Source organism: Carettochelys insculpta, chromosome 4 (genome assembly GCF_033958435.1).
Source record: "Carettochelys insculpta isolate YL-2023 chromosome 4, ASM3395843v1, whole genome shotgun sequence".
Taxonomy (NCBI): domain Eukaryota; kingdom Metazoa; phylum Chordata; order Testudines; family Carettochelyidae; genus Carettochelys; species Carettochelys insculpta.
This window is the reverse complement of record NC_134140.1, coordinates 34,854,757-34,876,273: the sequence shown is the minus strand read 5'-3', so window position 1 is coordinate 34,876,273 and position 21,517 is coordinate 34,854,757. Positions and strand designations below refer to the sequence as shown.

The window sequence follows — 21,517 nt, the reverse complement described above, 5'->3', positions numbered from 1 at the left end:
TTCCACATGGCAGTCCTAGATAATGAAGTATGGGAAGGTGGAGGGCAGCCATCTGTAGGGAAGGAACAAGTTCTTAGCTATCTAGAAAAACTAGATGTTCACAAGTCCATGGGTCTGGATTTAATGCACCCAAGGGTACTAAGGGAATTTGCAGAGGTCATTGCTGAACCTTTGGCCATTGTCCTTGAAGACTCTTGGCGATCAGGAGAGATCCCGGATGACTGGAAAAAGACAGACGTAGTGCCCATCTTTAAAATAGGAAAGGAGGACAACCCAGGGAACTATAGACTGGTCAGCCTTACCTCAATCTCTGGGAAAATAATGGAGGGAATCCTCAGGGAATCTGTTTTGGAGCACTTGGAAGAGGGGAAAGTGATCAAAAGTAGCTAACACGGATTCACTGGGGCAAGTCCTGCCTGACCAATCTGATTAGCTTCGATGACAAGGTAACAAGCTCTGTGGACGTGATATACCGTGACTTCAGCAAGGCTTTTGATATGGTCTTCCACACAACATTCTTGTCCATAAGTTAAGGAAATATGGATTGGATCTTTGGACTATAAGATGGATAGAAAGCTGGCTTGAGGGTCAGGCCCAAGGGGTAGTGGTCAATGGCTCAATATCTGGATAACAGCCAGTTTCAAGCGGAGTGCCACAAGGCTTGGTTCTGGGGCCGGTGTTATTCAGCATCTTTATTAATGACCTGGATGAGGGACTGGATTGCACTCTCAGCAAGTTTGCGGATGAATGACACAAAGCTAGCGGGGAAAGGTAGATATGTTGGAGGGTAGAGAGAGAATCCAGAGTGACCTGGATAAATCGGAGGACTGGGCCAAAAGAAATCTGATGCAGTTCAACAAAGAGAAATGTAGAGTCCTGCACCTGGGGTGGAAGAATCCCAAACACTGTTACAGGCTAGGGACCAACTGGCTCAGCAGCAGTACGATGGAAAGGGACGTAGGGTTATGGTGGATGAAAGGCTCGGTATGAGTAAACAGTGTGCCCTTGTAGCCAAGAAGGCTAACAGCATACTAGGGTGCATTAGGAGCATTTCGAGCAGATCTAGAGAAGTAGTTATTTCTCTTTATTCGGCACTGGTGAGGCCACATCTTGAATATTATGTCCAGTTTTGGGCCCCCCCAGTATAAAAAGGATGTGGATTTGCTGGAGCAGGTTCAGCAGAGGGCAACAAAAATGATTAAGGGGCTGGAGCACAAGACCTATGAGGACAGGCTGAGGGATTTGGGCTTGTTTAGTTTACAGAAGAGAAGACTTCAGGGTGATTTCATAGCAGCCTTCAACTTCCTGAAGGGGAGCTCTAAAGAGGAGGGCGAGAAACTGTTCTCGGTGTCAGATGGCAGAACAAGGAGTAACGGTTTGAAATTGAAGAGGGAGAGATGAGGTTAGATATTAGGAAAAGCTACTTTACCAGAAGGGTGGTGAAGCATTGGAATGTGTTGCCTAGAGAGGCAGTGGATTCTCCATACCTTGAGGTTTTTAAGTCCCAGCTGGACAAGGTCCTGGCTGGCATGACTGTGGGGGTTGATCCTGCTTGAAGCAGGGGGCTGGACTAGATGACCTTCTGAGGTCCCTTCCAGCCCTATGATTCTGTGAGTCTCAGCCAGTCAGTTAATCTGACTGACTATCTCCCTCCTGGTTTGGGAAAGATCATCATGAACAACTGACTCCCAAAGAGGATGAAGAGAGACACAAAGAGAAAGAATTCTACTGTCTGACTTCCAACACACAACCCACACTGCAGAAATCCCTTTAGGGTACTTCAATCCTATCTGTTGCCCAGGGTCAAGTCTTCCATTCCTGAGCAAGGTCACAGGCAAGCTATCAAAGACGGATTACATGTAACATCCATAAATGCTGCTATATCCCCGTCTGCCACTGCCTCATGGTCCCAGAACCTTCCGTGCCCACAACCTTGAGGTACTCAGCTGCTCATTACCACAGGCACTGTTCGGTCCAAGGTCCTTACAGTCCTCTCAGCCCTCCAGAGACAGAAATCTTATTCCCTGGATGTAGCAAGGACTGACACTACTCTGCCTTGTAGCTCTTTTTATACGGACCTGCTGGACCCTGATTGACTGTTCCTGGCAGTTCCCTTCCAATTGACTGCTTCATGTGCAGCCTTGCCACAGCTCTACTAACCCCTTCTCTACGAGTGTGGGGCAGACACTCCCTCATCGATGATTACTGTCAATAAATAAAGGACAAACATCCATTGTCGTTCAACTAGACTGCTCTGTACCATTTGATACTTTCTAACATGAGAATCTGCTGCCTCTCTTGAGGGAGGTGGAAGGTTAATGTTCTAAAGTGGTTTGAGTCCTTCCTGGAGGGATGATCCCAATGAGTTGTGATGGGAAGCCACATCCACCACTATAGCCCTAACTTGTGGAGTTCCACAAATTTCAATCCTCTCTGGTTCTTTTCAGCATCTACATAAAACTAGGTGAACTGGTCACATGACAAGGACCACTAATGAGCAGATGACAAAAGACAGCTCTGCCCGTCCTTCAGTAAATACAAACACATCACTGCCACCAAGATAGCCAGATATTGGATGAGACCAATTCTTGGATCGAGAGCTGCTGGCTGAAGCTGAACTTGAGCAAGATGGATACTAGTGTGCAGAAGAATTTTGGAGTGCTGGCAAACCTAGTGCAGCGCCAGTGGTAGAAGATACACACTCACAATTAGCCAAATCAATCTGTAGTCTAGGAATACTTGCACTCCTCGCTGAAGCTGAACCCTCACAAGCAGCATCCAAAAGTAACAATCTACCATCTCCACTTGACTAGGAAACTCCATCCCATCCTGCCAGATAAAGACCTTGTCTTAGTTATTCATTCCTTCGTCATCTCTCATCTGGAATACAGGAATATCATATGACTAGGCATGAAGCCTTCTACATTAGGGAACTTCAGCTAGTACAGATTTCTGCAGAACGCATGGTTAGCAACACATCAAACCTGTTCTCTGATTTCTATACTAGTTTCTCATAGACTATCAAATCAAGTTCAAGGTCTTTGTCCTTATGCTCAAAGCACTTCACAGCTTGTGCCCAAGAGATCTAAAAAAAAAAAAAAAATCACCTAAAAGGTCCAAGACAGACTGATCAGCACCTAAGCTCCTCTGGCACAACAGAAGTTTCTACATTAAGAATCAAGCTCATCAGTGCAGCTGGGGTCTGAGATTGTGAGATGAACTCTCCCAAGAGCTGAGAGTGATTACAGACCTCTTCATCTTCCATTTCTGTCATCTTGCCTTCTCTAACACATAGCAAAAACATTTATATTGAAAAAGAAACACTGCCCAATTAAGATACCCCACCGCACATGCTTCTTGCTCTGGGAAGAAGATGGGAGCACATATGACAGATGTGTAGTCAGATACTAGAGTGATGAGCTCAGTATTGCTGTCTTTACAATATCCCACACACAATCACAAGGGCTGTGTCTACACTTGCATTTCTCTTTCCAAAGAGGTATGCAAAAGAGGGAAATAAAAAATGCAAATGACATGTGGATTTGCATATCCAGCACCACATTTGCATATTCTTATTTTAAAATAGCTTCTTTCAAAAGAAGAAAACCAGTGTAGACACTGCTCTTTCGAAAGTAAACCCCATCTTTGAAAGAATCCTTCTTCCCATAAAAAAAGGGTAGAAGGATTCTTTCAAAGTTGGGGTTTTCTTCTTTCTAAAGAAGCTATTTTGAAATAAGACTATGCAAAGAAGGTGCCAGGTATGCAAATCTGCACCTCATTTGTATTTTTGATTTCCCTTATTTGCATACCTCTTTCAAAAGAGAAATGCAAGGGTAGACATGGCCAAGGTTCTACTTTCTGGAATATTTGTCAGAGGCAGAATATTTTTTATCTTATCCTGATTTTATCATATTACCATTGACAAAACCTGCCTTTTTGGTTCTAAAAACTGTAATATTGGATTTTAATGTTACGATATGCCTGATATAATTAAGAGTAAAAAGTGTCCCCACATAAACAGTCAGACAACCAAAATTAGCAACTGAAAACGCTACAGTAATTATTTTTTAGATATTCAGAGCAACAAATTTCCTCAATATCTATGACCAACTCTGCAGTTTAAAAAAAAATCTTGTGGGGAATTTATTCAGGAATTGCAATCAGATTTTCATAAATCCTCCAAAGCTGCATAAGCATATCCATATTGCAGCTTTAATGCTTCAACATATGTACTCATAAATTCAGTGAGGCAAAGTGTGTAAGGAAGTAGTTGCACGCATCATTTTTACACTGGATTAATTTCCATTTGCACCTCAGCACCTACTTGTCCAGTTGGTCTTTCAATTATCTTAAACCAGTATGTTCTGGATCATCTTTTTCTCGCTGAAGTGCTATCATCCATGCATGAATTAACATTTTCAAATCGTCTAAAATCTACCTTGTTATCATGGTCAGGCTTGGTATTTTTAGGAATGATGCTCATATCTTGACAGCTGACACAATGTATGTTGATTGTTTACAACAAGAGGATATAACATGTTCTTCCTAGACACAGATTAACTGTTCAAGATCAGTCTTAGACAACCCTCTTCGTACATAATTTGCTTTAAAGCGTATTGATCCTACAAGTATGATTTGCAACTCTTTCCTCGTTTAAAAATAGACAATACATAATTGTAAAACAGGAATTAATGCAGCTGGAAGCAGAGTCAACTCCCAACGAAGTTAAAACACAGGCTATGAATGGGACAGAAAATTGAACTCAGTGGGGAAAATGGTATAATCTGCACCTGATCAGCATTTGGTGGGCATTTTTAAGAGTGGGTATGCAAAACAAAGTTCTGAAAGGCCTAAGTATAAAAAGAAAGATTTCTACGCATATTTTGTTATAGAACACTTTAGAAGTAGTAAATAAATCCCTCATGGCTTAGGTTTTAAAAAAGTAACTTTCCAACTTTTAATTGTTCAGGGGATTTAAGCACAAAATTAAACTTTGGCTATATTTTCTGCCACTCTGAATACTAGGGTCTTTGAGACTGCTGTACTTAGTGAGAAAACATTAAAGTAAAAAAAGACTGAGACATACCTGTAAGTGGTTCATGGTAACATTACATAGGCCTTGGGAATTATAAAAGTGAAAGCAACACTCAGCCATCCCTTCTGCTACACCAGGCATACAGACTAATTGGATAAAAGCATCAAGCTGCTCTATTCTGTTCCTATAGCAACCCCTGCTGGTTAAGCAAAGGAACCTTGGTGTTCTCTTGTCAGCAGAAACAACTGGACTTGTACATACTAAGGACAAAGATAGATTGCTGCAATTGAATGAAATCTTTTTTCTCTCTCTCTCCACACCACTAATCAGGCCAATGGAGTACTAGACCCCTTGAAGATTTTCTCCACCCACGCAAAACAGGTACAGCATGAGCCTTGTTACTACTTCTAGGATCTTAAAAGACATTCCTTTTCCCTAAGGAGAAGAGTCAACAAAGCCAAAGTTTGCTAATGGCCAGAGAATTTCCTTTATACCCTGAGGCCCCTTGTGACTGCGCCTTCTGCTTTGTTTCTGTTCAAGCAATGCAAAAAACTTTGATTCTATAGCAAAATCCTAAAAACCAACCCTGGACTACCCCTCTCTCCCCTACAAGAATCTCATTAAACATCACTTCATTAACAAGAACTGCCTCAAGTTTCTGTTCTTCAATTTCATTTTATAATCCCTCCACATCTCGTTTAAGATTTCAAAAGATCTTTTTCTGGCCATAACTCAGATGACAGTTGAAAAGATGTTTCTAAGAGCTGTTTTTTCTAAATGATTTGTTCTAGAAAATACTTTCAGGAAATTCGGTGGCTTGTATTATACAAGAGAGTCCATGATCATAATGGTTCCTTCTGGTCTTAAAAACAATGAGAAAATCCAGACACATCTGGAGAGAAACAGCAATTTTTTTAACAGTAACACAGCACAACTATTTAGGGCCTGAAAAGAAAAAAAGAAACTAATTAGAATTTAGTCATTAACAATGTTAAAACTGTGTATGCCATGAAATTTTACATGCATCTCACGATATAATATAAACCGCAGGTTTTCTGAGGATTAGTATACATTGAAAAAAGTACTTTGAACAGCCAATTTAAAGATTATTTTATACACGACAGCATTTAGACTCTCATCTGCTTTACTTCACCAACTTGTTTCCTTAGCTTAGGATATTTTTTTCAAATAATCAAAAGTTAGCATTCATTGTATATACTTTCTTGATCACATGCAGAATGAAGCTACTTTGAAAACACTTTAAATCTATATTTAAAAACAATACCATATTATGAAATGCCAAATATAACTCCCAGTTTCTGAGGACTGACTAAGAGATGGAGATGTGGACTCAAACAGTTGTATTATTGTAAGGAAAAATGCATCTAAAAGAAATATCCATTGTGTTTTAATCTATATCATTCCTGTCTCTCCCGCCCTTCCCCCCCGCCACTGACAAATAGGAAATCAATTGATTCCACATTCAAGAAATAAAGATTTAATTCTTCAGTTCACAGTAATATTTTAATTACCTGCTCTCTGATCTCACCTAAACAAATGGTTGGTTATTTCATCCATTTATTGTAAAATAAATCTCACCAGATATTTCATTAACTTTACCCCTGAATCTTTATCTGCAATTATTGGCCAAATAAGTGGAAGATGTGGAATACATCCTAGAAAAGGTCTACAACTTGATTCATAGACTCTTGTAAAGGAGCTCACCTATGAATGTCTGGGAGATCCAGCAAAATAAGTGTCTAAGGAACGCCAAGAATTTAAACGATTCATTTTCAAGGAGCAGGCTGCTCACTCACCTAGCTCAGCTTTGTCTGACTGCAGGCCCGGTTCCTGTTGCCAGTGCTGCTAGTTGCTGCCTACCAGCCCAAGGGCACAAGCTGCAAAGCAGCTGCTGTGGTTAATGCCCCTACGTATGCACCTTTGGCCCCACAGCACTGGCTCCTCACTTGAGACATAACAGTGCAGCCCACCACCACAGGGCCATCTGTGCTCACAACAGACAAGGCAAGCATAAGCTGCCACCCTGTAAAATACAGGGACTGGTGTGTGGTGCCCCCTGGAGGTGGGGAGTATGCCAAGACACTTGGTTCTCTTGAAGAGTCAGGTCTCATTAACATTATAGCATAAATTACTGGGGCCAGAGGTCTCTCCAGAGATTTAACTACTCCCAATGCAAAGAGGGTCCCAATGACAGGAGATGAAGAGTGATTCATTTCCTCCCTCCTCCCCATGTGTCCTTTCCTGGAGAACTACTACTACAGCTCTCATGTGCCTGAGACAGCAAGAATATTGAATTACTCCTTATGGCTGGAAATCAGCTCAATAGAGGAGTTAGCACTGACACAGGTGGCCCATTTGTGGCTAAAAAAGAGCTATCTTCAAGTGGCAGAAAGGGAAACTTGAAAACTATTACATCCACAGATCCGGCAGAGCTCCAACAAAATGTAGGTGATATACCATCACAAACAGCTTTGGTGCCAAAGGCTTGGATTCTGCAGCAGGAAGAGCATGACTAATTCATGGCTTTTTGTAAACACACAGTGAAATGTCCAGCCTGACTGAGCATTAGATTTTTATTTTGCTGGTTTTGTTCTGCAACAGGGCTAGAATATTTTAAAATTAGATTAGCAGAGACACTTTGCGAGCAGAGGTGGCTTCCTGCAATAACTAGTAAGAGTGAGTCAGAGGAGCAAATGCTACATATTATACACACACACACACACACACACACACACACACACACACACACACGCTTGGTGAGGTATCTATCACCTTGAGTTTACAAAAAGCCATTTTTCTTTTCTTAATTTCTGAAAACATAGGCAGAACGATCATTTCTCACACTTCTAGACTCAAACTGTGTCTAAGCTAAATAAAAGAATTAATTAAGTCTTAAAACAGCAAGTCTGGTAAGTAAAGCAGCTCAAGTATTTTTCAATAAAATGCGTGTGGATTTTGTTGTTGCTTTTTGTCAAAAATGTAGATTAGTCAAAAATTACATTTGCAGAGGAGGCAGTTTCAAGGAATCTTTTTTTCAGATCCAGGATAGAATTGATAATCAAAAACTTGAGAGAAAGAGACACCCCTCTCTCACAATAGCCAAAAAGGCCCTCCAATCAGAGCCTCCACTGCAATGTGGGAGCTCCAGCTATGAGTCTCTGCTGTGCCTGATTTGGAAGCAGGGATTTGAATCTGGGTCTCTCATGTACCCACTGAGTTCCCTAATCACTTGGCTATAAAAACAAAAAGCAGTCAAGTAGCACTTTAAAGACTAGCAAAATGGTTTATTAGGTGAGCTTTCGTGGGACATGAAGAAGTGGGTCTGTCCCACGAAAGCTCACCTAATAAACCATTTTGCTAGTCTTTAAAGTGCTACTTGACTGCTTTTTGTTTTGATAGTGTGTAGACTAGCATGGCTTCCTCTCTATTACACCTGGCTATAGTGTGAAGGCTAGTTCCCTACTCCAACAGAGTCTGGAACAGCTCTGACCAGAAAATTTGAGAAAGATGCAGACTGACTCTATAGCCTAGTGGTTAGAACACTCAGCTATGAAAGAAGACCTCAGTTGAAATCAGGAAGAGCAATAGGACTTGAAGCTGGATTTTGCCCATCCAAGGTCAGTGCCAATGCTACAGGCTAGCCTAAAGTCAGTCTCCCTCCTACACTGTGTTTTTGCAGAAAAACTAAAAAAGGTCTTAGTTTTGCTCCACTGTGGAACAGGAAAATTTTTCAAAGATAAAAAAAAATTTCAAGCTAATAAAAACTTTCCTGCCCAGCTCTGCAATTTGTATATCTGAAAAAAACTCTCCAAAGCTACCATTAGCAGGAAAGGAAAAAGACAGATTGTGGGGCTGGTTCAAAAGTACTTAATTTTTTGGGGCAGGTGGGGGTGATGGAAGGGCGATTATGAAGTTTTGTCTTTACTCCTGATGCACCACCTCCAAAAACAACTGATATATGACATAGCTGAAGAACTGGATTTTTACAGGGGGACTGTACGTGCTCAGATCCTATAGTAGTGAGTGCTTTAAAACTCCAAATAGTTTATACAGTAAACTCTTTCATATCCTGCAGCCCCTGGACTCAGAGGTTGCTGGATATTCAAATATTCTGGATAATAGAGAGGTATACCTAGCAACACTGAAGAAAAACAAGATTAGACATTAGGAAACAAAAAATGTATGCAGAGTAATTTATTTACGAACATTAATATTGTCTGCTGTAAATTTATACTATATTTGTACTTACTTTCACTATACTGTACTTATGCAAAACACAACTAAAATTTATTTATGGTTAAAATGCCCATTATTTTAGAGTTCCAGATGACAGAATGCCAGATATGAAAGAGTTTAGTGTAGCATGCTTGTATTCTGAAGACAAGAAGGAGGCAATAAGGGTTTGAAAAGGAAAGGAAGTTATACGATCAGCATGGGAGCTAATGAAAGTAGGACGAGGTTAGAGACAGTAAGGTTCCACGCAGGGTTAGAGGATATGAGCAGTTGATTGGTGATACAACACAAGGAAGGAAAATATTGCAGATCTGGACTAATTTTTGAAGAAGCTGGAAACATTTAAGCGCAGAGAGAAGAATGTAAGAAAGAATGCTGCAACTTTTAAATTAAGTTACAATTAAGCAACTGGGAATTGTGCACACGTTTAGTGATGCTGTCTGACCAAGAAGTTATTAAAAGCTAAAAAGACATGATGGCAGCAAATGGGCTGACTGGAGTCCAATGTTGGAGCCCATCACCTTCAACAAGGTTTGGGACAAAGGTTCAGACACATCAGCAGGAAAGACTCAAGGACCTAACCCAGTGTTTCTCAACCAGTGGGTCATGGCCCCCGGAAGGGTCAGAAAAGATGATCAAGGGGGGTGGGCAGTGTTGAAAAATGCATTACAAATTTTAAACAAAGAAAAATTTGCTCTCTAACTGCTGTACACTCTAGCCCTTCCAGAGAAAGTAGTCTGTCAACCTCCCAAAACGCGCACACACTATATCTTGTATTCCTACTTCCACAGTAAATGTAAGAGGGTCATGAAAATGTTTTAAGGAGTCACCAAACTAAATAGATTCAGAAACACTTTTAATCTGAGACATCACTTGTATTATGCACACCAGAGATGTAGGGGACCAGTCATTACTCAATGAAGCCAGTAGCAAAGCTCCTAATGATTTGGTGTATGGAGGATTGGGCCCTTAGAAATGAGTGCTGTATATACTGGGTTAGGAAAAGTGGAGAAGAAGATGACTGGATGTAATAATTGATATTTCTCAAGAGCATATTGTAAAACAGAACTTAAAACCTAACATACAGATTTAGAAAAAAGAACTGTGGCAAAGAAAAAATGCTTTCAACCCCTTATATTTAAAAAGAAGGTAGATCCAAGTTCTGGAACACTCAAACTAGGCCATTTCACAAATCAAATCTAAGGAAGACTTAGACTAAGCATGCTCTCCAGCAGTAATGAATGCTTCAACAACCAAGACCTCTGTACAGAGAGCGACCATTTACATAGCCCAACAGGAGATGGCATGGAGCTGATTTTAAAGAAGCTTCATAGCCAAAAACCTCTCAAAACCATACGTTATGTTTACAAAGCTCTCTCTGCCAGTAAAAGGTCTAGAAACTTTCTTCCACCAATATAAGGTCCATTTTTTAAAAATATGGAATTCCATGTTGTTAAGGTGGGAACGAATTTCTACAATGACTCACTGGCATTAGACAGCAACACAAAGAAAAGCAATTTATAGAGAGAAGAGTTGTAGGCATTTTACATTTACATTTTTAATTTTGTAACAAATTGTAGAACCAGAGCACATGTGTAAGAGGTAACATACCCTTCTCAAGTTGCATAGTCACTCACACTGTTTTGTAAGATTATGCATTTAGCAGCACTGTTAATTCAAAGAGCTGAGCTGGAGTTAAAGAGAAAAAGAAAGCCAACTAGTCAGCAATGAGCAAACATTTTCAAATTTTGAACAAGTTTCTAGCTTTCATATTGAGTACCACAACAAGCATAAATTAGTAAAGATGATGAACAGGGCAAAACAAAGCTTGAATTGAACATACAACACATCAGAATAGAAAAATATATTTTCTTTAATAATGTAATTTTCCACTAAAAATACACATGGCAAATGTTCAAAAACTGCTTCACACACACCACAGGCTACAATATATTTCTGTTATCTATAATGTAACACACAAACATGGCGGGGGTATAACAACCTCAATGGGCTTGTCACCTGGTTTTGTTCTTAACAGTGTCTAGGTTCCCAGTAACACAGGCAAAAGTTACAAAAGCATGAGTCAAATTTTTTAGGTGTGCTCCACTTACACTTAGGTAGTCAAATACCATTATGCACGTCTGCAAATCTCTGTTAGCTGAATACTTATGTAAACACTGGCTGCAAGAGCACAAAGTGTTCAGATCCCTCAATGAGACAAACAGTAAGCGGGTATCTGAAAATCTGACCCTATATCATGTGCTCCTCAGGTAGGCCAATTTATGGGCTACACAGATTGGTTATGAATCTTTAAAAATCCAGTTGCCCCATCTGCCGCCACCTTTCCCAGACATCCTCAATACTACAATACTCCAGGAAGAAACTGTTATGCTTGTTACAAACTAATTGTAACAAAGAACATTAAGTAAACATACACTGAAGCAAGGAAAACGTTTTGTCTTCAGGTTCATGTAGTATTCCATAACACCCAAAACATTAATAGAATATTTGGTAAAGTATAAAGAAAAGCATCAGTGGTCTGAAGTTTGCTTTTAATGTCTTTGCCTTTCTTTGTCATAGTGAAAGTATAAATATCAAGGATCAGGTCAAGGATCTGAGCTTGATTCATGGTCTTCGGTTTTATCTGCCAGCTCAGCAGGACCACCACAAATGTTATTGTGGTTACCTGCAGATGTGTGCAGCTCTTCATTTTCACCACCCACAATCTGAGTACTTTCTTCTTCTTCCTCCTCCTCCTCGTCAGCCTCTCCATCATCTTCTACATCCATCTCAAACACTCTGACATGACGGAGATTTGAACTTAACTATGGAAATATTTGGAAGTTTTCATTAATGAAACTAATAGAAAACATGGATTTGAAAATGACAACTGATGCCTTCAAAACACCATTTACCAAAACCTTACATTTTTCTTTAAATAAAGTAACAAGTTAGCAACAAACCTATTTCATTTCTGCAACTGATTTAGAATAAGGTAAATGCAATTAAACTAAAATGAAGCAGTTCCAATTAATTTACACAGAAGTTCTATTATTATGAATTCTGTCAACTATGGAGAAAAGATGCAGATTGTCTCCTCCATTTTTCTAAGGATCTTGAAGGACACAAGATATGAGGAAATCTTTCTACAAAATAAATTAAGTACCCTAACAGTAACAGATTCAGAGTAGCAATCTCTTCACTCACTGCACCAGTAAACTATTTCCTTTAATAAGTCACAGCAGACCCCTGACTTATGCATAGGTTGTGTTCCTGGGCAACCACACATAAGTCAAATTTTGTGTAAGTTGGAACCGGGTTGGGAAGGGGCCCTGTCACCTTCGGGTCCCCCAGGCCTGGCTGTGTCTTGCTCCCCACTCCTATGAGCAGCAGGGAGCCCAGAGCCAGGTGCAGCAGTGCTAGTCAGTTTCACAGCTCCTGCAAGTGGTGGGGAGTAGGGAAACTGCTGGGCCTGGTTGTCAGCTGTCCACCACTCCCAGGAGCCAGGAAACCGACTAGTGCAGCAGCACTGATCAGTTTCCCGACTCCTGAAAGCAGAGGGTTCCCAGCTCCCCGCCACTAACAATTCTGACTTGCGTGTTTGCAAAAAACATGTAAGTCAAAATCGTATAAGCCAGGGGTCGAGTATATATCCTAGACTTTAAACGTACTTACCACACAAGAAACTTTCCGAATGCCATTCACAGCAACATACTGAGCTTTCATATTTTCCAATACTCTCCACTGACTCTCCAAAAAGACAGTACGTGTAGGAATATCATCAGATTGCTCATCCAGTCTACATGTCAAAAGAGAAATTCACTGTGTATGTGTGTAAGCAACTACCACTGAGAAATCTCAGACAAAAAATGACAGAATTAAGTTTTACTACGTCACAAGCTAGTCTTATAAGTCTTCCATTTATTGGCATGCAATCTAAAACACACACAAGCATTCAATTTGGGAATTATAATCAAGTGTAACCATCAAATCCTTCCCTTAAAAGGGAAAAAAAAAACCTGTCCTCTTTAAAATACATATGTAGTAAGTATGGAACTGTGTGCAAATCAGATACTTGTATAATCTTTTCAGCTATTAATTTTCAGGGAACCATGTCTTCTTACCTTTTACTAGAATTCCAGCTGAATTTCTTTTCTTGGTCATCGTCAACGTACACTGAAGATAAAGGCAACTGAGCCAAGATTCTCTCTTTCCCTTCTTGTTCAGCATTCTCCGTAAGAACCACAGTTATAGTTTCATCATCATAAAAATGCGCATCTACACAACTGTAGAAGCTATAGCAAAATAAATCATGTGTTTAGTTGAATTCAATCAAGCTTTACAAAAATAAATGAAAAATATGAATGGATAAATTTTCAAAGATCTTAAGTTTAAGTCATCAGTATTCATGTTTCATGTTTTAGATCCAAGCTTTGGTTCAGCCCACAAATGAAATGTTCTTAACTGGGAAACAGCCTACTGATCATAAAAATACGCAGTCACACTAGACGAGCATAATAAATGAGATTCCACAAGGATCAATTTTGGGACAGGTTCTATTCAACGTATTCATCACTGATTTAAATAATGGCATAAATAGTATACGTATAAAAACTTGCATACGATGCCAAACTGGAAGGAGTTCTAAAGAGGTTGCTTTGGAGGATACGATTATAATTCAAAATGATTTAGACAAACTGTAGAAAGGGTCTGAGGTAAATCGGATGGAATTCAATAAGGTCAAAAACAAATTACTCCACTTGAAAAGGAACAAATCAGTTGCACACATCTAAAATGAGAAATTACTACCGAAGAATAAGTACTGCAGAAAAGAAGCTAGCAGTCCTAGGCTATGTCTATACTACCGAGTTATTTCACACAGCTACATATAAAATGTAACCTGAAATAGCACCAAGCTATTTTGAAATATGATATGATATGCTATGATATCGTTGGCATCACAGAAACTTGGTGGGATAATACTCATGATTGGAATGTTGGTATTGAAGGGTACAGCCTGCTTAGGAAGGACAGACAGGGAAAGAAGGGAGGAGGTGTTGCCTTGTATATTAAAAATGTACACACTTGGACAGAGGAGGAGATGGACATAGGAGATGGACAGGTTGAAAGTCTCTGGGTTCGACTCAGAGGAGGAAAAAACAAGGATGAGGTCCTACTAGGCGTCTACTACAGGCCCCCTAGCCAGGTGGAAGAGGTGGATGAGGTTTTCTTTAATCAGCTAACAAAATCATCCAGGGCCCAGAATTTGGTGGTGATGGAGGACTTCAACTATCCAGGTATATGTTGGGAAACTAATACAGCAGGGGACAGACTGTCCAATAAATTCTTGGATTGCATTGCAGACAACTTTTTATTCCAAAAGGTTGAAAAAGCTACCAGGGGGAAGCTGTTCTAGATTTAATTTTAACAAATAGGGAGGAAATTATTGAGAATTTGAAAGTGGAAGGATGCTTGGGTGAAAGTGATCATGAAATCATAGAGTTCACAATTCTAAGGAAGGGAAGAAGGGAAAACAGTACAATAGAGATAATGGGTTTCAGGAAGGCAGATTTTGGGAAACTCAGACAGCTGGTAGGTAAGGTCCCATGGGAAGCTAAACTGAGGGGAAAAACGGCTGAGGAGAGTTGGCAGTTTTTCCAAAGGGACATTATTAAGGGACCAAAAGCAAGCTATCCTGCTGCGTAGGAAAGATAGAAAACATGGCAAAAGACCGCCTTGGCTTAACCAGGAGATCTTGCATGATCTCAAACTAAAAAAGGAATCGTATAAGAAATGGAAACTAGGACAAATTACAAAGGCTGAATATAGGCAAACAACACGAGCATGCAGGAGCAAAATTAGAAAGGCTAAGGCACAAAAGGAGCTCAAGCTACCTACAATCATAAAGGGAAACAAGAAGGCTTTTTACAAATACATTGGTAACAAGAGGAAGACCAAGGAGAGGGTAGGGCCATTGGTCTGTGACAAGGGAGAAACAGTAACAGGGAATTTGGAAATGGCAGAGATGTTTAATGATTTCTTTGTTTCAGTCTTCACTGAGAAATCTGAAGGAATGCCTGATATAGAGAACGCTAGTGAAAAAGGGGTAGGTTTAGAAGTTGAAATACGAAAAGAACAAATTAAAATTTACTTAGAAAAATTAGATGTCTGCAAATCACCAGGGCCTGATGAAATGCATCCTAGAATCCTCAAGGAGCTGATAGAAGAGGTATCTGAGCCTTTAGCAATCATTTTTGGAAAATCATGGGAGATGGGAGAGATTCCAGAAGACTGGAAAAGGGCAAATATAGTACCCATTTATAAAAAGGGGAACAAGAATAACCCAGGAAACTACAGGCCAGTCAGCTTAACTTCTGTGCCAGGAAAGATAATGGAGCAGGTAATTAAAGAAATCATCTGCAAGCAATTGGAAGGTGGTAAGGTGATAGGGAACAGCCAGCATGGTTTTGTTAAAAACAGATCATGTCAAACCAATCTGATAGCTTTCTTTGATAGAATAACGAGCCTTGTGGCTAAGGTATACCTAGACTTCAGTAAAGCATTTGACACGGTCTCACATAATATACTTATCAATAAACTAATCAAATACAACTTAGATGGGGCTACTATAAGGTGGGTGAACAACTGGCTGGATAACCATACCCAGAGAGTAGTTATTAATGGTTTTCAATCCTGCTGGAAAAGTATAACTAGTGGGGTTCCACAGGGGTCTGTTTTAGGACCGGTTCTGTTCCGTATCTTCATTAACGATTTAGATATTGACATAGAAAGTACACTTAAGTTTGCAGATGATACCAAGCTGGGAGGGGTTGTAACTTCTTTGGAGGATAGGGTCATAATTCAAAAGGATCTGGATAAACTGGAGAAATGGGCTGAGGTAAACAGGATGAAGTTTAATAAGGACAAATGCAAAGTGCTCCACTTAGGAAGGAACAATCAGTGTCACACATACAGAATGGGAAAGGACTGCCTAGGAATGAGTACAGCAGAAAGGGATCTAGGGGTTATAGTGGACCACAAGCTAAATATGAGTCAACAGTGTGATGCTGTTGCAAAAAAAGCAAACATGATTCTAGGATGCATTAACAAATGTGTTGTGAACAAAACACGAGAAGTCATTCTCCCGCTTTACTCTGCGCTGGTTAGGCCTCAGCTGGAGTATTGTGTCCAGTTCTGGGCACCGCGGTTCAGGAAGGATGTGGAGAAATTGGAGAGGGTCCAGAGGAGAGCGACGAGAATGATCAAAGGTCTAGAGAACATGACCTATGAAGAAAGGCTGAAAGAATTGGGCTTGTTTAGTTTGGAAAAGAGAAGATTGAGGGGGGACATGATAGCAGTTTTCAGGTATCTAAAAGGGTGTCATAAGGCAGAGGGAGGGAACTTGCTCTTCCTTGCCTCTGAGGATAGAACAAGAGGCAATGGACTGAAATTGCAGCAGGGGAGGTTCAGGTTGGACATGAGGAAAAAGTTCCTAACTGTCAGGGTGACCAAACACTGGAACGAATTGCCAAGGGAAGTGGTAGAATCTCCATCACTGCAGATATTTAAGAAGAGGTTAGATAGATGGCTTTCAGGGATGGTCTAGAAAGTGCTTGGTCCTGCCATGAGGGCATGGGGCTGGACTTGATGGCCTCTCGAGGTCCCTTCCAGTCCTACTCTTCTATTATTCTATGATTTTTGGACACATAGCGCTATTTTGAAATAGAGCCATTGGATGCCATTATGGTTTATTTCAAAATAGTGCTATACTGTGTTTTAACAGCATCTATTTCAAAATAGGCATTATTCCTCCTGCAATGAGGTTTACCTATTTTGAAATAATGTACGCACCATTTTGAATGTATTTTAAAATAGTGTGTGCGTAGTGTAGACACTTGTAAAGTTATTTCAACATAACTCTGTAGTTTAGATATAGCCACAGTGGTCAACAAGCCAATATAGGTCACAAGTGCAACACTGTTGCAAAAAGAGCAAACATAATTCTAGGATTTAACAACAGGAATGCTGCCAGCAAAACAAGAAATTCTTCCACTCTGTTCTGCGCTGATTAGGACTAAACTGGCATCTTGTATCCAGTTCTGGGTAGCACATTTCAGGAAAGATGTGGACAAATTGCAGAAGGTCCAAAGAAGAGCAACAAAAATGAGTAGGTCTAGAAAACATGACCTATGATGAAAGTCTGAAAGAACTGGGTTTGTTTTGTCTGGAAAACAGAAAACAGAAGGGACACAATAACAGCTTTCAAGTATCTCCAGAGGGAACATGTTAACAGCTTTCAAGTATCTCAAAGGTAGTTACAAGGAGGAGAGAACAAAAATTGTTCTCCTTGACTATGTCTACACCACAGCAATCTGTCAACAGAAGCAACTGTCAGACAACATCTTCCAGCAAAACTTCTGTCAACAGATCACATCCACACACATACATGCAGACTGAAAGAGCAATCCCCTCTGGGGTCAGAAAGCGAACAGGCTACGTGGCCACTGTCTCGAAAGAACTGACAACCGGAAGCTCAACAAACTGGGCTGCCCAATGAACTGGAAGTCCTGTCAACCAACTGCAGGGCTGCGAGCATCTACAGAATATTTTTTGTCAACAGAAACAGTCAACAGTCACTATTCCTCAACATGGAAAGGCAGAACGCTGACGTCAGAAGTGCAGAGTTTTGTCGACAGGCTGTCTACAAAAGGCACTGTGTGTGTAGATGCTCTGAGTTTTGTCAACAAAATCCTCTAGTATAGGCATGATAGGACATGATGTAATGGGTTTAAATTGCAGTAAAGGAGTTTAGGTTAAACACTAGGAAAAAGTTCCTAGCTGTCCGGGTGGTTAACCACTGGAATAAATTGCCTTGGGAGGGATGTCCACCACTGGAAATTTTTAAGAGCAGACTAGACAAACATAAGCATGTGATGGTCTAGAATGGTGCTTGGTCCTGCCATGAGTGAAGGGGATTGGGTTTAAATGACCTCAAGGTTCCTTACAGTTCTAGGATTCTATCAACTCTATGAAGTTAAGGTTAAACTTTTATAAAAAGTTTGGCAGTCCAATGGTTTTAATGGCAAAGCACTTGCAGGAGACAGGTGGGTCAGGGCCAAAGCTTGGCTGATCCATCACACAAAAAGGCAAGGAATGGAAACACTAAAAAAAAACAGCAAGTAAGCCCCTAAGAAATATTTGTTACTGCTCAAAGAGGTGTTGGTTGGTTAGTTCTGAGGGCAGCCATATCTAGGGGTATATCTACACAGCAGCCTTATTTTGAAATAAAAATATTCTGGAATAGATTATTTTGAACTAAGGCTGCTACACACAAAAATGCATTTTAAAATAGCACTTAGCTATTTCAAAATACATCATCTACACATAGAGCCGATTACAAAATAAAATCATTGGATGCCCTGGGGCTTATTTTGAAATAGGCTCTATTTCCTGTCTTAACTGCACCTATTTTGAAATAGGGACTATTCCTTATGAAATGAGGTTAACCAATTTCAAAATAAGACCGCCACTATTTCAAAGCAGTTGCGTTGTGTAGATGCTAGCACATTTATTTCAAAATAACTTTGCTGTGTAGACCTACCCTAGCTCTTCCTGTCTGGGAGGAGAAGTTGGCCTGACGTGGCTATTCTGACACATGGAGAACAGAGAAAAGGGAAATCCTTGGAAGAGAATGCTTCAAAGACATTGCATTGAATACATTATGCCTAATCTTTACACATTTCATGCCTATTAGCACCCGTTAACATCTTACTTTGGGTCACTGTTTTTAAGTGTCTGTATTTCAGAATTCAACAAAGTTTATTTCCATCTATAAAGTAAGCTGCCAGCCCAAAATCCTGTATGTTACTTCATGAAGATCAATGAGGACGTAAGCACTTAGAGGTCTGCCCACAAAGACCCTGATCCTGCAGGTTGCTAAATGTAAGTAGCTGAAAAAATAAAGTAGAATAAGTGACCCTTGAAGAAAGCAAATCACAGACCCTCTTTCCCAAATATACAAACCTTGTATCTGAAGTTTCATTTATGCTGTTGTTCAAGAAGTTTCCAAAATCAACAGCAAGTAGTCCATTATTAGCAGACCTAACGGAGAATGAAAAAACAGTTATGTTACTTGTCCTTAAAGTTATGTGCCAAAATACACAAATACAAAGATTTACACCAATTACTGGAACAGAGTGCAAAGCCAATTAGATGCAAACATACAATAAGTCTATATACTGTGTCCACTCTCAAAGCAACTGATGGGGTGAGAAAGAAGAAGAGCAAAATATATTATGGATGAAAGGACTGAAGTTACAGAATTGTTATATATCTTGGCAGCAGGAACTACTGAGCACTGGCACAGAGTGATTTATTCTAATGCATTAAAGAATACAATCTGTCTGTACAAATGAGACCATCTGCCCATTTTTTACAGACTGTGGTAAACTGTGTATAATTGTTATGAATCTTATCACAAGCTAGAAGGAGTTGACCTAAGGTGAATATTTATGAAGTAAGATGAAGAACTTACTGAACAGTATAATTACTGATCACTCAAAGGAAGGAAAAAATAATACTTGACATTTCCTTTCGGATGAAGATCCATGCAATGATGGAAAAGTAAAATAACTCAATCCAGCAATGAAGACTTTGTAGACCAACATCCAGAGCCAGCATCTGGATCCAGAATAACTGAATGTTCATAGGGCTTGATTTTGCAATCTTTTAACTTCAAGTGCATTTCTTACCTGGAAACATCTGTATGCTGCCTCAAAATGTAAATTTTAGAAGCAGCACTTTCTAACATACTGAAGAGAACATAGTGTAAGTTGGAAGATTTGTCATTCCACCTAAAATATGAAAAAAGAAAGTTAGACCAAAACATAAAACATGGTAAATGAAATACAGTAAGAACAATATACTCACATAAAGGGTAATTTAAATAATCGAGGCGTAGAGTCCTCACTAAAAACGAAAACAAAAAAAAGTCAGAAGGTAACAGTTCAATAACTGAAAATTAGCTTTAAACTATATAGAAAAGTTATACCTTTTAGATCCTTTGTATAGTGGCAAGCAAATTGCTTGATGCACTGATTTTCCAATCACATTCTGAAACACACCACAAAAAAATTCCAAAATGCAGAAAAAACTATTCACAAAAACAACATGACCTCTTGTGGCACCTTATGGACTACCAGATATGTTGGAGCACAAGCTTTTGTGGGCAAAGACCAGCTTCATCAGATGCACTGAATAAATATCCTTATTACATAATCTTGGCATGCTTTTTAAAATTATTTACTTAAACTACTGTACTGTTTCTTCAAAAACAAAATTAATTGCATTTAAAAATGGATAGCAATTGTGCATATAATGCTCAGGAGAGGCACAGAAAGGAACAGACAAGGAGATATAACTACCTTCTTGGGCCCAGGACATGCTTGAAACAGTCTGGAAGTGAAAGCTTCACTACTGCCATCAGATACCCTGTATTTGACTAATCAGGGGGTGTGGAATGTGGCACCTTCAATGAGTACTAAATTCATGCTACATAATTTCAAATAATTACTCTGAAGATCAAAACAACAGTGATTGTAATGCAAAATACACAGTGTGTAACAAACAGAACTTACAGCAGGCTTTTGTAGACACTGATCAATAATCCCCTCCATTTGCCTTTTGACAAAATGCAGTGATTTCTGAGGGTAATAAGGAAACAGCAGTGGACTTTCTGCAAATAATTAGGTTTTTAGTCCAAAATACAGTTTCTTGTAAAGATACAATTAAATGAGCTTGCATTCAAGCCAGGTCTGGGTAATGAAATCAGAACTGGATTCTAGTTTGCCCTCTGTAGCTCTCTTCCCCAGCAACTAATTAAAATGGTATAAACAGGAGAGTTACAGCCAGCCAACAGCTAGGAACGCACACGTAATGAAGCGTCCTGCTATACTAAAAAGGATTCTTTCCCCTTAGCTAACCTACTGTCTGGACACAATGCAAATATTTTCAGCTTCTATTTCCAGGCTTTGAGACAGGATATATTTCACGCCTACACATAAGTTTATTAGTAATTACATTCTGAAATATATCTAATTAATTTATCTAAAAATAGCTTACTGGACTGGAAGCCAACATAAACTACCATAAACTGGAAATATAGCATCAAAACACAACACTACTACTTTATCAAGCTTACAGTATACTTTCTGACTTGTGATACTAACA

The 21,517-nt window shown here is 39.6% G+C and overlaps 1 protein-coding gene across 2 annotated transcripts in view; it reads right to left on the bottom strand.

Moving 5' to 3' along the window:
* Positions 1-9,282: 9,282 nt before the first annotated feature.
* Positions 9,283-21,517, bottom strand: part of ANAPC4 (anaphase promoting complex subunit 4) — a 32,277-nt gene continuing 20,042 nt past the window's right edge. For both annotated transcript variants that reach the window (XM_074992569.1, XM_074992570.1), the window contains 8 exons: positions 20,926-21,023; positions 20,340-20,401; positions 20,219-20,257; positions 20,041-20,142; positions 19,313-19,390; positions 13,414-13,584; positions 12,965-13,088; positions 9,283-12,114 (listed from right to left, as the gene is read on the bottom strand). In XM_074992569.1, the coding sequence (XP_074848670.1) occupies positions 11,896-12,114; positions 12,965-13,088; positions 13,414-13,584; positions 19,313-19,390; positions 20,041-20,142; positions 20,219-20,257; positions 20,340-20,401; positions 20,926-21,023 (893 nt within the window). In that variant the 3' untranslated portion in view covers positions 9,283-11,895. The remainder of the gene's footprint in view (positions 12,115-12,964; positions 13,089-13,413; positions 13,585-19,312; positions 19,391-20,040; positions 20,143-20,218; positions 20,258-20,339; positions 20,402-20,925; positions 21,024-21,517) is intronic.